This window comes from Peromyscus californicus, unplaced genomic scaffold (assembly GCF_007827085.1).
Source record: "Peromyscus californicus insignis strain IS unplaced genomic scaffold, ASM782708v3 Scaffold_24__1_contigs__length_46423439, whole genome shotgun sequence".
Classification (NCBI taxonomy): Eukaryota; Metazoa; Chordata; class Mammalia; order Rodentia; family Cricetidae; genus Peromyscus; species Peromyscus californicus.
The window spans coordinates 6,754,853-6,770,134 of NW_026294535.1; the positions used below are offsets into that span (position 1 = coordinate 6,754,853).

The 15,282-nt window shown below is 42.6% G+C and overlaps 1 protein-coding gene across 4 annotated transcripts in view; it reads left to right on the forward strand.

Moving 5' to 3' along the window:
- The first annotated feature begins 700 nt into the window (after positions 1-700).
- Washc3 (WASH complex subunit 3) overlaps positions 701-15,282 on the forward strand; it is a 47,263-nt gene continuing 32,681 nt past the window's right edge. For all 4 annotated transcript variants that reach the window (XM_052753039.1, XM_052753041.1, XM_052753040.1 and 1 more), the window contains exons 1-3: positions 701-838; positions 1,474-1,572; positions 13,978-14,043. In XM_052753039.1, coding sequence (XP_052608999.1) covers positions 788-838; positions 1,474-1,572; positions 13,978-14,043 — 216 coding nt within the window. In that variant the 5' untranslated portion in view covers positions 701-787. The remainder of the gene's footprint in view (positions 839-1,473; positions 1,573-13,977; positions 14,044-15,282) is intronic.

Here is a 15,282-nt window from a genome sequence, read left to right on the forward strand (position 1 = left end):
TTTTTCTGGCATTAAAGGCCCTTCATGGGCTCTTTGTGTCTACTTCTGCCTTATTTCTCATTATTCTCCACCTCTGGGCAGTCTGCTTACACCACCAAACAACTTTCCCTTTGCCCTACATACTGTACTCTTCATTCCAGACTGTCATCTTAACTCCTCTTAATGTTAAGTAGCCACTAAAGTTGGTTTCCTCTTCTTTGCTTGGGCGACTTAGACCTATTATCTTCAGTACCACAGCACTTTGAGTCCATGTGGGTGCATGCACCCATGGGTACACAAGTGTTTGTATGTGCTAATTTGCAATGCCACAACTTTCATGGGATTTTGCTTGCACATTCATCTAAAATTTGCACATCAAAATTCTGCATATCTTCACTATACTATTCTTTGAAGGTAGGGGTTTCCCCTTCATCTCTTCAGTCCCTCTTTGTCTCTCTCTGTCTCTCTCAGCTCTGTCTCTCTCTCTCCCTCCCTCCCTCCCTCCCTCTCTCTCTCTCTTTCTCTGTTTTCTCAGGCATTTTTCAGATTTTACAGCTAAAACAGCACCTGTTGCTTTTCAGCCTCGCTTCCCCGGGCCAACTTTACAATCCGTATCATGAACTACCAATCCCAGAATGCTGAGCGAGAGCGAAGGGGCGGACTCTCCGAAGCCACCGATTGATTGGTGAACTCGGGAGCTTTCTTCCGGAAAGGCCCCGGAAGCAGGAACTCGGGAAGGGAATCGGGGCTCTGTACGGGACTGGGAGGGGCTTGTGCCTGAGCCCCGGGGTCCCCATCCGCTGAGGAGATGGATGAGGATGGGCTTCCTCTCATGGGGTCAGGCATAGACCTGACCAAGGTTTGTAAAAGATAGACTTAAGCTTCCGGCGAACAGGGAAGGAGCTTGACCAAGGGGCCCCGGTTCCCCGGGAGACGCCACCTCTCCGGGCCCAACCTGGGCCCCTCTTTTGCTAACCTGGGGAAGGGGGAGCCCCAGCAGTCCACTTTGAAAGGGGTCCTTCCTGGGCTAATTAAAGAGTTGGTGTACCTCGCAGCCTTTCCTCCCCACATCACGTGTCTCTACGCCCAAGGTTGACAGTCCGGAGACAGTGCCACTCTAACACTACCTCTCTTGGATCCTCAAGTTTCTCTCTGTCTGTCTGTCTGTCTGTCTTTCTGTCTCTCCGTGTCTCTCTCTCTCTCTCTCTCTCTCTCTCTCTCTCTCTCTCTCTCTCTCTCTCTCTCTCTCTCTCTCTCTCTCTCTCTCTCTCTCTCTCTCTCTCTCTGTTTTGCACATTCTCAAACTTTATGCAACCCCTGTCACTTTGACACACGCAAGGTTCAGGAAAACAAATCAGAGACTATTCTCAGCCCATCTCGAAATTCATGTCCCAGGGCAAAACCATACCCTTTATGAAATCCAGATACCCAAAGGGCTGCACAGTGTATGTTTCTCCGGTAAGAATCATATTTGTTTGTTTTTACACAACACAGGTGCCAGCTATTCAACAGAAAAGAACCGTGGCCTTTCTAAACCAGTTTGTGGTGCACACTGTGCAGTTTCTCAACCGGTTTTCCACAGTTTGTGAGGAGGTAGGTCCTGTGCTGCTCGTTTATGGAGTAGCCAAGAAGTCCTCTTCCACCTCTGAGGTTAACGTAATCAGACTAGATTTTCAGACTTTGTTTATTCACGCTGCCATAACCTTCTTCAACTGTGTTAAGACACCTTAGCATCCCCTTTGATTCTGTTACCATCAGACCTGAGGCCTGTACCCTCAACTGAATTAGTATTCTAGAAGTTTCTCTGAGATAGCTCAGTCAAGTTTGTTGATTATGAGACCAAAACCAAGAAAAAATAAAAACACCCCAGAAGTTCACAGTTGAATTTTTTTTTAATTTTAAAGTTTCTTTTTTTATTTTCCTACTCCAGAGATTTATATTTTAAGTATATGTTTGGGTTTATATTAAATTACTTTGCATTCTTTGAGCCAAAAATGGTTCAGGGAGGTAGCCTAGAAATACAATTTTCAAAAAATACCCCTCTGCAGATGGCTGGATAACTGTGAAGGAAGAAATAAGCACATAATTAAGAAATAGGAGCCAGATCCAGGAACTCCTCTGATCTTTGAGAAAGATTTTTGTTTGTTTGTTTGTTTTTGTTTGCTTGGTTGGTTGGTTTTGGTTTTTCTCTGTGTAGTTTTGGTGCCTGTCCTAGATCTTGCTCTGTAGACCAGGCTGGCCTTGAACTCACAGAGATCCGCCTGCCTCTGCCTCTCGAGGGCTGGGATTAAAGGCGTGTGCCACCACTTTGTGTTTTTTTTAAGGATGAGGAGGAAAATGAGACTATATGTTGAGACTGAATTTAAGAAAGGAAATACAAAAGACTTAGACAATTCACAGCGGAATAATTGAATATTCTCTTGTTTTACATTGTCTTGTGTCAGGCGTATCCTTAACAAAGCAGAGCTTATGCTAGACGTGGCTGTTAATCAGAATTGCCTGCAGCCGGGCGGTGGTGGCGCACGCCTTTAATCCCAGCACTCGGGAGGCAGAGCCAGGCGGATCTCTGTGAGTTCGAGGCCAGCCTGGACTACCAAGTGAGTTCCAGGAAAGGCGCAAAGCTACACAGAGAAACCCTGTCTCGAAAAACCAAAAAAAAAAACAAAAAACAAAAAAAAAAAAATAGAATTGCCTGCAGACAGGACACTTCTCATTTGTGTGAAATTCGAGCTGTTTAGTTGTGGATTGTGATAGAGGTCTTGAACAGGCTAGGCAGGCACCCTTACCACTGAGCAATATCCCAAGACCCAGCTGTTGTTTTATATCATTATCAAAAATATCTTCAGCTTTTCCATGGAGACAAATGGAGGAAAAATGTAATTACTAATGGTACAGTAAGGAGCTCAATTCTGTGTATTTTACATATCCATAGCCCCAGAGACTAGGTGCTTGTTCCCAGGTAGTTCTCTCTCTCTCTCTCTCTCTCTCTCTCTCTCTCTGTTTTCTTTTTCTTTCTTCTTTTTTTTTTTTTGGTCATTTATTTAATTATTTAAAAGATTTATTTTTATTTTTTGTGTGTGAGTGTTTTGCTCACATGTTTGTCCGTCCACTACATGAGTGTCTGGTGCCCACAGAGATCAGAAGAGGGCATCAGATCACCTAGAACTGTAGTTCCGGACAGTTTTGAGCCACCATGTGGGTACGGGCAATCCGTTCTGGGTCCTTTGCAAGAGCAAGTGCACTCAGCTGCCGAGCCATCCTTCCAGCCTGTTCTCTCTTAGGGTGTCGCTTCTCTGATAGAGTAAGGAACCCACTGAGTAAAAACCAGTATGCCAAGATTTTCACCATTCAATTTTCATAGCACCCTTTTTACTCTAGGTTAGTGTATACAGCAGAAAGCAGCAAGTGTTCATTCCCTACAGTTGTGAAGTTGCCCTTTCTGAGTTAAATAAAACTAGCAAACAGGCTAGGAAAGGAATGTGATGTAAGCTGCTCAGGGCAAGGAGAGCCCCTGGTCTTTATAGGCCCTCCAGTTCCCGCTGTCTGGAGAACGGGTGTTACCTGTTGACAATGGAGTCTGAGATGGCGAGTTTCAGTGTCTGATACCTTAGGGATGAGGCAGTGTCCTACAATCCACACTTTCACCCTCCAGCTCTTCCACTCTCAGCTTTCCCCACAGCCCTCTAGTGTTTCCTTGAACTCAAGAAAAAAGGGCGTAAGGCAGAAAGCACAAATAATACAGTGTTAGTCTATTGCCTTTTCTCTCTTTTTTATGTGTTTATTTTAACAAGTTACATGTATGTCCCTATGGTGAAAAGTATGCTGCCTTGATTCCCGTACCCTCTAAGGAATCTATAAGTCATGAGGGCTGCCTCACATACTTTTTGAGGATGGAAAGAGCACCAATTCTAGACTCTTCTTTCTTGAGAGTATGTTTTGCTATTAATTGCAGTCACCTTAATGTATGGGAAATATATTGAACTTTTTCTCCTAAGATTCTGTGCCTTTGAGCAACAGCTTCCCAGTCCTCCCATCTCCCCCACCCCACCTCTGATCACCATTATTTTACTCTGTTTTTTAATTTGAACTTTTTTATTTAAAAAATTAAGCTAAACTTACATCATTACATCATTTCCTTGAACTCCCTCCATCTACACACACACACACACACACACACACACACACACACACACACACACACACCTTGCTCTCTCTCAGACTTTATATCCTCTAGCCAAATTGGATTTTTTTTATATTGCAAATGGAAATGAGATCATATAGTATTTGTCTTGCTATGCCTGGCTGAGTTCACTTATTGGTGTCCTCTGGATTCATCCATGTTGTCAAATGTGAAGTGTTCCTTCAGCGTTTTCCCGTGTGTGTGTGTGTGTGTGTGTGTGTGTGTGTGTGTGTGTGTGTGTAATATTTTTTTTTTCCTTTGGTTTTTCGAGACAGGGTTTCTCTGTGTAGCTTTGCGCCTGTCCTGGAACTCACTTGGTAGCCCAGGCTGGCCTCAAACTCACAGAGATCCGCCTGGCTCTGCTTCCCGAGTGCTGGGATTAAAGGCGTGCGCCACCACCGCCCGGCTATATTTTGTTTATTTTTGTTTATCCGGTCATGGTTCACAGACATTTACGCTGGTTCTGTACCCTGGCTGGGGTAAGGCTACTGTGAACAGCAAAGTGCAGATGCCTCTTGCACAGACCAATGCCACTTTCTCTGACTGTGTAACCAGAAGTGGAATCACTAGATCTTCAAGGAGTTACATGTTTCTCTTCTTTCTTGAATTGCTGTACTGTTTTTCCAAATGGCTATGTCCATTTTCATTCCTACCAGCAGTACAAATGGGCTGCCTTTTCTCTACCTTCATGCTAATTCTTGTATTTTTTTAAATCTAATAATCTTCTAACACTGATCTTCCAGTGGATGTTAGGTGGGTTCTCATTCTATTTTAATGTGCATTTTCTTTATGATAAGTGATGTGAAAATTTTTTTCCCAAGTATCCATTCCATTTCTCTTGATAGTTATCTGTTCAGGTGCTTTCTTCATTTCATTTTCTTTTTCCTTTTTCTTCCTTTTTTTTGGCTTTTTTGAGACAGGGTTTCTCTGTGTAGTCTTGGCTATCCTGTAACTCACTCTCTGTAGACCAGGCTGGCCTTGAACTCAGAAATCCATCTTCCTCTCTGCCTCTCTGCCTCCCGAGTGCCGGGATTAAAGGCGTGCACCACCACTGCCCCACTTCATTGTCCATTCCTTAAAACGGAATTGTTTGCTTTCTTACTATTGAGTTGTTGTGGTTCTTTATAATTTTTTTTTTTGACTATGACCATGCTGAGATAGACAGCGTATAGACATCTCCCATCCATAGGGTGTCTCTTCTCCTCGTCGACAGGTCCGTTCTGTGCAGAAGCTTTTTGCTGCAAGTACATTTGCTGCTTCTGCTTTTGGGGTCACTTCCAGCCAATGGTTGTCCATTCAACTGCCCAAAGTTTCTCTCCCGTGTCTTCTTTGTCTGGTGGCTGTGTGGTTTCAGATCTTACATGTGAGTGTTCTACCCGTGTTGCATTGTTTTTTGTGAATAGTGTGTGATGTGAGCTCTAATTTTATCCTTTTGCTTATATATATCCTGTACCATTTGTTGAAGAAACTGTCCTTTTTTTTTCAATTGTGTCTTCTTGTCATGTTTGTGAAAATCAGTTGATCGTGAATGTTCAGCTTTATTTTGGGTACCCTGTTCTGTTCCACAGCCTGTTTTTACCAGCACCATACTGATTTGGTCTGTATAGCTTTGCCGTCAGTTTTTAAGTCATTGTGGTGGTTTGAAAGAAAATGCCCCTCAAAGGGAGTGGCACCATTAGGAGATATGGCCTTGTGGGAGTCAATATGGTCTTGTTGGAGGAAATGTGTCACTGGAGAAGTGGCTTTGAGGCCTCGTCGATACTCAAGTTATCTCCAAGTATTTCAGACTACTTCCTGTTGCTTGTGAGTCAAGATATAAGAACTCTCAGCTCCTTCTCTAGCACCATATCTGCCTGCATGTTGCCTTGCTTCCTGCCATGACAATAATGGACTAAACCTCTGAACTGTAAGCCAGCCCCAGTTAAGTGTTTTCCTTTATAAGAGTTGCCATGGTCATGATGTCTCTTCACAGCAATAGAAACCCTGACTAAGACAGTCAGCTAAACATCTATGTTAGCAGAACTTACAGTCACAGGAACAGGAAGAAAAATTTTCCTAGTGGGTTGCTAGGGGTGGTAGTGACTGGAACCATTCTCATTTCTACCCCTTGATTCCTGCACCCATGAATCCTGGCTTTGGGAGAAATTGTACTGTTAGGTGCTGATTCAAAGCATAGACCACCTTCTGGAGAACCCTGCCTCAGCCCTCCAGGCTGCTGCCACCTAACTGGTGGTGTTACTGTGTCTTCAGAAGGCCATTCTACCCTTCTTTCAGGCCAGCTGCTTCAGGATGGTGGAGAATGTGGTAAGACCAGTGGATGCCATGAGCATCTGTGATGTAAGTTCCTAGGTCAAAAGGATGCTGTGTGGAATACCATGATGGTGGATAAGGCATTTCCAAGCTCACAGATGGTAATTTGGTTTTTTTGAGACAGGATTTCTCTGTGTAACAGCCCTGGCTATCTTGGAACTCAAATCATAGACCAGGCTGGCCTTGAACTCACAGAGATCCGCCTGCCTCTGCCTCCCAAGTGCTGGAATTAAAGGTGTGCACTGCCACATTGGCATACATATCTCTCACATTCTTGGTTCTGCATAGAGCTTGGATCCAGTGAGATGGACTTATTGCTTGGCTTATGAGGTGGGCCTTGGCTGTGGATCTGCAAGGGAAGACCTAGAGTTTGGGTCTCTAATAGGCCATCCTGAACCCCAAGGCTACAGGAACTAACTTGGAATTGTGGTTGGCCTTGAGCCTGAATTTGCCAAGTCTGGCTTTGTACCTACCAGTCCTGGGCCCTGGGTCCTCTCGGATGGGTCTGAAGCCTGAGTCTGAGGGTGGAGGCCTCTGTCAAATCTGATGGTTGGGTCTACAGCATTCTTCAAAGAGCCTTGGTTTGTGAGGGCATTAGAGCCTGCTCAGGTTTGTTTGGCCTGGATTCTGAGTCTCTGGGGCTAGTTTTGTACTTGGCAGGTATGGTATGTACATCCACAAGGCTAGTCTGGAGTATGGGATAGTGGGTGCTGGGCTGTTACCATGGGCCCATGTTTAGAGAGCTGGAGGTTGGGGATGTACAAACAGTCCGGAGGCCGCATATACTGGCCTGAATGAGAAGTCGGGAAAGGTTGTCCTGATCTAGGTCCATTAGGGCGTGAAGCTCTGTAGCCAGTCTGGAGAGTAAGGCTGTAGGGAACAACCTGACTGTGTTGATGGGTTTCAGTCTGCTGCCTTACAGTCAGAGAGATCAACCTGGAGCTGGGACAGGCCTGAAGCTTAGGCTGTGTAGTCTGCCTGGCTTGGGGCTAGCTTAGAATCTAGGGCAGACCTGGAACCTGGACTCACAGAAGCTAGCTTGAAGGCTGAGTCTAGGACTCACTCTGTCCTCAAGAAAGCCTCATCCTGAGAGAGTGCAGACCCTAGTGCCTCAGGGGGCAGTATGGCCCTATTGTGGGTCTGGAGACTGAGTCTGTGGGGACTAGCCTGACCCTTGGGATGTCTTCAATCTTAGGTTGATTGGGAGGTTTAAACCACTAGGATTGAGCTGTCAGTGGGCCAGGCATGAAGTCTGAGATTCTGAAATCTGACCAGACAATGAGTGAGCTTGGAAACTCCGTCTTCGGTACTGGCCAGGTATCCAGGGCCATCAGGGCCTGAACAGTGCTAGGTCTGAGTGGGGTGGTACTAAGTGTGAGGCAGTGTGGTGCTCACTTCCCTCTCCTTTCCCCAGCTGGAGTTGTGTCCTCACTGCTGTGCTGCTTGGAGTTTGGTGAGAAGTGAGCCCGGTAATGAGCAGCTGTCAGAGTCTCTCACACACACACACACACACACACACACACACACACACACACACACACGTCACATCACACGCACTGCTCTTTTCCATGTGTCTTCCCTGAGTTCAGCAGGTCACTGCAGTTCTCACCAGGTTCCCTTAGCTCTTGGGAAAGTATCTTTGTGGGGGACTCTGATTAAATCCATGCTTTTGCTTGTGGACATGAACTGAGAAGTCCTGGCCCACCTTCCTGGGGTGCTTTACGTTTGGTAACTGACTGCAAGTCCTTGTTTACAATGGACACATTGGCAGTTTTTCCGTTTGCGTCAGTTGCTGGCTGTTCGCTCAGTGAGATGTAGCCACTATTTACTGTGTGCTTGCTCCCTAACTGAGTAACATGCAGGCAGTCACCTCAGCCCTGCCATTTAAGATCCAGGCCTCTCTCTTGGCATGTCCACAAACTGAGATGTGGACAGTTTGAGCTGTCGTTCCCCATGTATCTGAGTCCCTGGGTTTGTGGCTAGCTGTTCACCGGAGGCTCTCTAACTTGTTGAGAGCAGTACACTGAGATCCCAGCTCCGGGCTAAGTGAAGAGGCCAAAGCTTCTCTCTCCTGTGTCTTGTACATTTTGTTGTCCTGTATCTCCTGAATGGAGTGTCTTTATGGGTATGGAAACTACTGAAGATATTCTATGTGTATCTCAAGGTCACTCTCTGGAATAGTTTTTAATCGGTTGCTAGCTCCTGGGAAACCTGTTGTCCTTGTTTGGCAAGCTGTAACAGAAACAAAATGACTGTTTCCCTAAAAGAAAAAGTGAGCATCGGCTGTTGTTTTTTAGTTAGGAGTGAGCTGCAGGGAGAAAGGCACCTCCTCCCTGCACACTGATCTACGTCAGACATAACTGTAGCGCCTTCAGCCAGCCAAACTCCAGCTGGGACTCAATTAGGAACAACTCGAGCTCCTTCTTCATCGGTTATTTTGTTTCTTAGAGTTTTCTGATAAAGAGAACAGTATAGAACTCTTTTTTGATATTTTTGTAAAGAGCTCAACTTTTTAAAAAACTTTGTGCCTACTAGGCTACTTTGTAAAGAATTCTGCTTCGCCTGCTGAGACCAGAGGCCAGAGAAAGGAAAGCAGCTGAATCGGACCCAAGTTACAGAGTCGCTTAGGGTCATCTCCTCTTCCTTCACAAATCCCCAGCTCCCGTCAGCAGAAGGGCCGGCGTCCACCACTCAGGGGGCAGGGCCAACCCATGCTCTTACTTGTGTAAATTCTGGGCAGACTGTCTTACTGTGAATTACAGGGTCAACAGCCCCATGTAAACAAGACATGTGGATGTTTTATCTTGACTCAGATTTGGTACACACAATACTGGATTTTAAATCATTTCTAATCTTTTTCTTCTAAAACTCTTTAAATACAGGCGAAGGTGTTGAGAATTCTCATCTAACAGATTTATAGTGTTTCTCTTTTATATCCAAGTTTTAGGCCCACATTGAACTTATCTTTCAAACAAATGATGTCTTTCTTAAACCCTTTTTTGGTTTTTGCTCCGTCTTTATAGTGGGGAGGCTTAAGAGTTATATGCAGCTTACTGAAGACTGATTGATTCCCTGCTGGCCTCTAGGACACACAGCACAGCAGGACATTGAGATCCACTTTAAACACTCTTTAGGGACGTGGTTATAGGTGCTCGGTGTTTTATAATCATAGTTATGTCATCTCATTGTTCACAGTGCTATTAATTAACCTTCTCTAGAGCTGGCTTGAGAATCTCAGGTGTTGAGTGGTTTTGGATTTTCTGCTGTTCTGTAGAATTGTGAGAATCATTTCTTAATGCAGCACTCCTCGTAAGTTTTTAAATTACTAGACTATTTGGAGGGGGGCTTTAGAACTTCAATGTAGTATAAAACTGCTAGGGTTTGTTTTTTTCTTGAAATTATGTTTGCCTTGGTTTAACTAGCATTGACATAGGTGGTAGTAGCCATAGCAAGGAAAAGACCACTGTTCACAGTTCTTGTCCCCACAATTACCAAAGGTTTTTACATAAATGATTATAAGCTAATATGTATTGATGTTTATTTTATATCAGTGTCTTTCATGTCTTGCAAGATAAATCATCCATGCCTTCTCAGGCTTTGACCAGTAACAGATGAGAGTAGGTAAAATGAAAGGATGGCAGGTACCAGAACAATCTACAGCATATAAAGAGGGAGACGACTGTTGCTCTGAAATGATCATTTTTGTCTAAGCATCTTCAGTCTATTCAGTAGGTAAATTTCTAAACAAACATCTTTACTCCCGTAATCACTTAGATTTCTTTCCAGTCTCATTCTATCCTATGTAAATCCTCCGTTCAGTACTCAGTGACAAGTTAGTTTTATATTCGAATCATGAGAATATTTAATACTGATTTAAAAATAATAATAGTTGCAGGTGAATGGCATCCACCTTAGTAAATGTTCCAAATCAGAAAATCTTGGTTTCCAGTCTATATAGTCCAGAGCTTGCTGACAAGCTGGTCAATTGTTGACTAACTCTGGGTAATGAACAACAGTCTGTGGCCCCTGGATCTACCATCATGTTGTCGCAAATTCTGTCAGCTCTGGATTGGAAGTGTTTTGGTTCAGGTGATTACACTTGTATAAAATCTCGCTTTTTTCTTTTTCTCTTAAAAATGAGCAAAGTCATTCCTACTTCACAGACTTGCTGTGGAGGCTCGAATAATGTGTTGCAGACACAGTGTTTCACACACCAATGATCAGACATTTACAATACTAAATCTCCTTTAAAGGGTATATTTGTGTGGGTATATTAAAACATAAAACTTAATTTGGGGAACTGGAGCAATAATTCAGTCAATAAAATTCTCTTCATGAAAGCATGAGAACCTGAGTTTGATGTCTCAGAGTCTATATGAACGTTAACTAGGGAGGAGCATGCCCAACCTGAGTGTTGGGAGGGGAGTTGGGAGGGTTCCCGGGCTTGCTCACCAGCCAGTCAAACTGAATTGGAGAGCTCCAGGTACCGGGAAATAACCTGTCTCAAAACTTAAAGTAGAGATCAATTAAGGAAGATGCCTTAAAAGTTGACCTCTGGCCTCCACATAGACACACATGTATGTGTACTCTCACACATTAACATGTATATGCACATACATGTATAAAATAGTAAATTTTGAACTCATTTTTCTTTTTATGTTCATTTTACTTAAACCAATATGCTCATTTTTCACATATGGAATTTATCATTTCACAAATTAATTTGTTGTAAGATTTCTTCTCTAGTGAATTAAAAGACTTATTAAATTTGCCAAAATTGAATTTCCATGATTTTCAGGAATGTGCCTATAATTTGGATAGCATGACATTTTTTATAACTTGTATTTATGTTTACATAACAGCTTATTGTGAACAAATCTCAAAGTTAAACTTAGCATTGATGCCATTAAAACTAAATTTGATCCAAGGGATGCAGGCCTGTTATCTGAGCCCTAGGAAGACTGAGACAAGAGGACTGACAGCTTGAGGCTAGCTCAAACTGTACTGAACGTTTGAAGCCAACCTGAGCTCCACAGTGAGACCTTATCTCAAAAAATGAAACCAAAACTAGAAATTAGCTTGTGTATGTTTAATTTCCAGTGATCGTTTTAAAAGTAAGTGCTCTCAGGTTGGACAGGTGGCTCAGTGGTTAAAAGCATGCACTTCTCTTACAGAGGCCCCAGGTTTGGGTTCCAGCACCCATATTAGGTGATCCACAGTTGCCTGTAACTCCAGCTCCAGGAGACCTGGCGCCTCCTCTGGCCTCCGTGGGTACCTGCACTCATGTACACATACTCACAGACACACATAATTTAAAATAAACTTTATCTTTAATACAAAACAAAAAAAACCAAGTACTCTGTAGTTGTACACTTTGCATCAGGTATGAGAAAGGGGTGTGATAGTGTAATAAAGTGCAACATATGAATTAAATAATATTGAAATACTGTCTCGCACATGTACCAGTCTTGTGGATCTAAGTTATCAGAGCAATTGCTATATCCAGAAGCAGTTTCTTCTATTATGTCCTCTGATATTGTTGCTTCAACATCCACTCAGGCTTTTATTGTCATTCCTAAGATTGAAGATAGGCCAGTACACATCTTGCAAAGATGGAAGAGACAAAATAGAACAATAGGTAAAATAAAAAGAATGCAGCTTTTATTTAAATTTCAGGTGACAGATTCAGGCGCAGCAATGTATCCTGCCATTCCAGCTATTTGGATGGCTGCGGCAGGGAGCTGCCATGATCCCAAGTTTGAGACCTACATAGGCAGGATTGATAGATCCTGCCTTAAAACAACCAAGTATCCTATGAAGCACTAAGTGCTCTGTACCAATGTTCAGTATTTTACTCCTAATTGTGGGCAAAATGACCTTGGGGCATTGAAGTTCTGCTTTTAATAAGGAGTTTTGTATCATCCCAGGTAGCAAACAAAATGCTGCCTCTGCCATGGAGTAAACTGGCTAACCCTCTTGGAATGTGTAACAAAACATGACATGTTTAGAATCAAGGTATTCAGTAAATGCTTTTTTGGATTGTATATATGTGTGTAGATGAATAATTGTATGTTTGGTGTATGTGCATGCAGATATACCCATACCCATTTGAGTGGGTAACTGTATACAGGTTGGCATGCACATGGACTCCAGAGGATGCCATTAGATCTTTTCCTTGTCACTCTCCACTGTATTTATTGAAGCAGGGTCTCTTGTTGAGCTCAGTGCTCACTGATCTGGCTGTTCCTACTATCCACCTTGCTCTGGAAATCCAGTTTCTATCTCCAGGTGCTGGGAGTGCAGGCAGGCCACTGTGCCTGCCTGGCTGTTACGTGGGTGCAGGCTCCAGTCCCTGCACTGGAGTAGCAAATGCTTTATCCCCTGAACCATCTCCCTAGGACCAGGTGGATAGCTTAATTATATAAATTAATTAGGGCATAGTGTGCTTTGGTCTGGTTTATGTTGGGTTTTGATAGTAAATGTTTCATTTTGCTTCTTTAGAACTCTTTCTCTTTTAATTCTTTTCTAAAATCACCCCATTTCACCCCTCCCCCTTTTACTTTTGAAACTTGAGACCTTTGAATTTGGACTGAATTGCATTTGCTTATTCACCAGAGTAATGTCTACAGGCAGATCCTATGCAAGGCCATCTCTAGCTAATGGTTATTCTTTCTCTTGTCTTCTGTGGACAGTTCACTCACTGGCGAGTAGTTATTTCGCTGCTGTCCTGTGCATTCCAGGCACTGTCCTGGGAATACAGCAGTGCCGGGGACCAGCCTGACCCTTCGAGCAGTCCTTGAAGGGAGGAGTGAGGATTAAGAAAGAATAGATAGGAAAAATATAGACGAGGACGAAGAAAAAGACAGAGACACAGGATAGCTTCGGGAGGGCTCCGGGTCAATACCACAGTCTCCTCGAGTTTATTTCTAATGGGCTTTTTATATACCAGCAAGGGGAGAGGCAAAAGACCTCCCCCTCTCAAGGTCAAGGTACAAAGTACAAACAAGTGTAGACCCTTCCTTAATTTTCAGAACACCTGGTAACCATACCTTATGACAAAGCATCTTATAATTAGGTCTTGAAGTATAAGACACCTGGTAACCACGCCTTTGGCCAAAACATCCTATTATGAGCCTTTGTGGGGCAAAGCAAACTCAGACGCTCTTACCCTGAGTCAAGATGGAGTAAGGCCTCACTGTGGAGTCTCTGTGGGCCCCCAACAGCAGTGAATGAAAGACTGGCCTAGCTTGAACTTGTATTTTGGTTTCTTGCTCTGGTAATGAATTTTAGAAAGCTGAAAGGTTAAGATTTCTATTAGTGTCCATATAGAAACTCTGACACATTCTAATAATACAGTGTTCTCATTCAACTCTTGTGAAAACAGTGGTATATGAGAAAAATGAGAAATTTTTAAATTGTGTCTTTTATAATTTCCAAATCTGCCCTTCATTGTTCTTTTTTGCCATGTTAATCAAATGCTCTGTTCTTATGTCTCTGACTTTTTCTAGAAACTGGCAGACCTTTCTCTTCGTATTCAACAAATTGAAACGACCCTCAATATTTTAGATGCAAAGGTTTGTATTTCTAAATACAGGATAAACTTTTCTGTATGTATATCATCTTTCTCATTCATACTTAGAATGTATTTGGGACTGAAATCAATCTAACCCCTGTACCTGTGAAATGATACAGTGTTGCACATTATTAAATATATTAAAATTGGAAGACAATGAATGGTGTTATATAAACATCAACTTAGTCATTTCAAATGAACTCATGGATCGAGAGTTCTTTTATTATGCTAATTACAAGTAAACTATAAACATCATGTTAGCAAATTAAGCTACTATGTGGTTCACATAACTTAATGGAAACTCAAAATTATTTTTTTAAGATTTTTATTTATTTTATGTGCATTGGTGTTTAGCTTGCATGTGTGTCTATGGGAGGGTGTCAGATCCTTTAGAACTGGAGTTACAGACAGTTGTGAGCTGCCATGTGGGTCCTGGAAATTGAACCTGGGTCCTCTGGAAGAGCAGCCAGTGCTCTTGACCGCTCTGGCCCAATTACTTTTATTTTAATGATTATAATGTAGAAATAGTGACACAATAATATAATCGTTAGAATAAAACTTAAATGCCTTCCAAGCAAAATTTATCAACATTGTCTGATATTTTCATTTGTAAATATCTTGGAAGTTAATGAAGAATACCAGTTTGAAATCAGCAATTGCCAAGACGCTGGGTACAGTAGTCCCTGTTGATAATCCCAGTACTCAGGAGGATGATGCAGGAAGATAACGAGTTTGATGCCAGCCTGATCTGTACAGAAAGAAACTGCCTCTTTAAATAGAAAATGAAAGAAACAAACAAAAGGTCCCATGTTACCTGGGAAAATGATTTTTATTTGATTCCTAGAGATTTTGATAAATAAGCGACACATTCAGTTTTAACTTCTTTTGGTTTGTAATGTTGTACATGTTTTTCCTGTTTATGGGGTAAAGGAGAAACTACTGTGTGTTTTTTTTTTTTTCTGCTGTATTTTTGGGATTTTATCCTTCCCTCCTTGATACTCCAAAAAAGTGTTCAGTGTCTGCCTTTGTATGTGTCCATTCAAAAGTGAATTTAATTTTTTTAATTGATCAAAATATTTACTAAATATGTAAGTGGAAAATTTTGTATTTGTGTTAGAATAAGGAAGTAAAGGCATGGTTGTACTTTCTCTGCCCTCTGTGGACTTCAACAAGTATGTTGCCTGAGAACATTTCTCTGGCATAGAACTTTGGAGTACGCGGCCTCGGATATGCTAGGGAT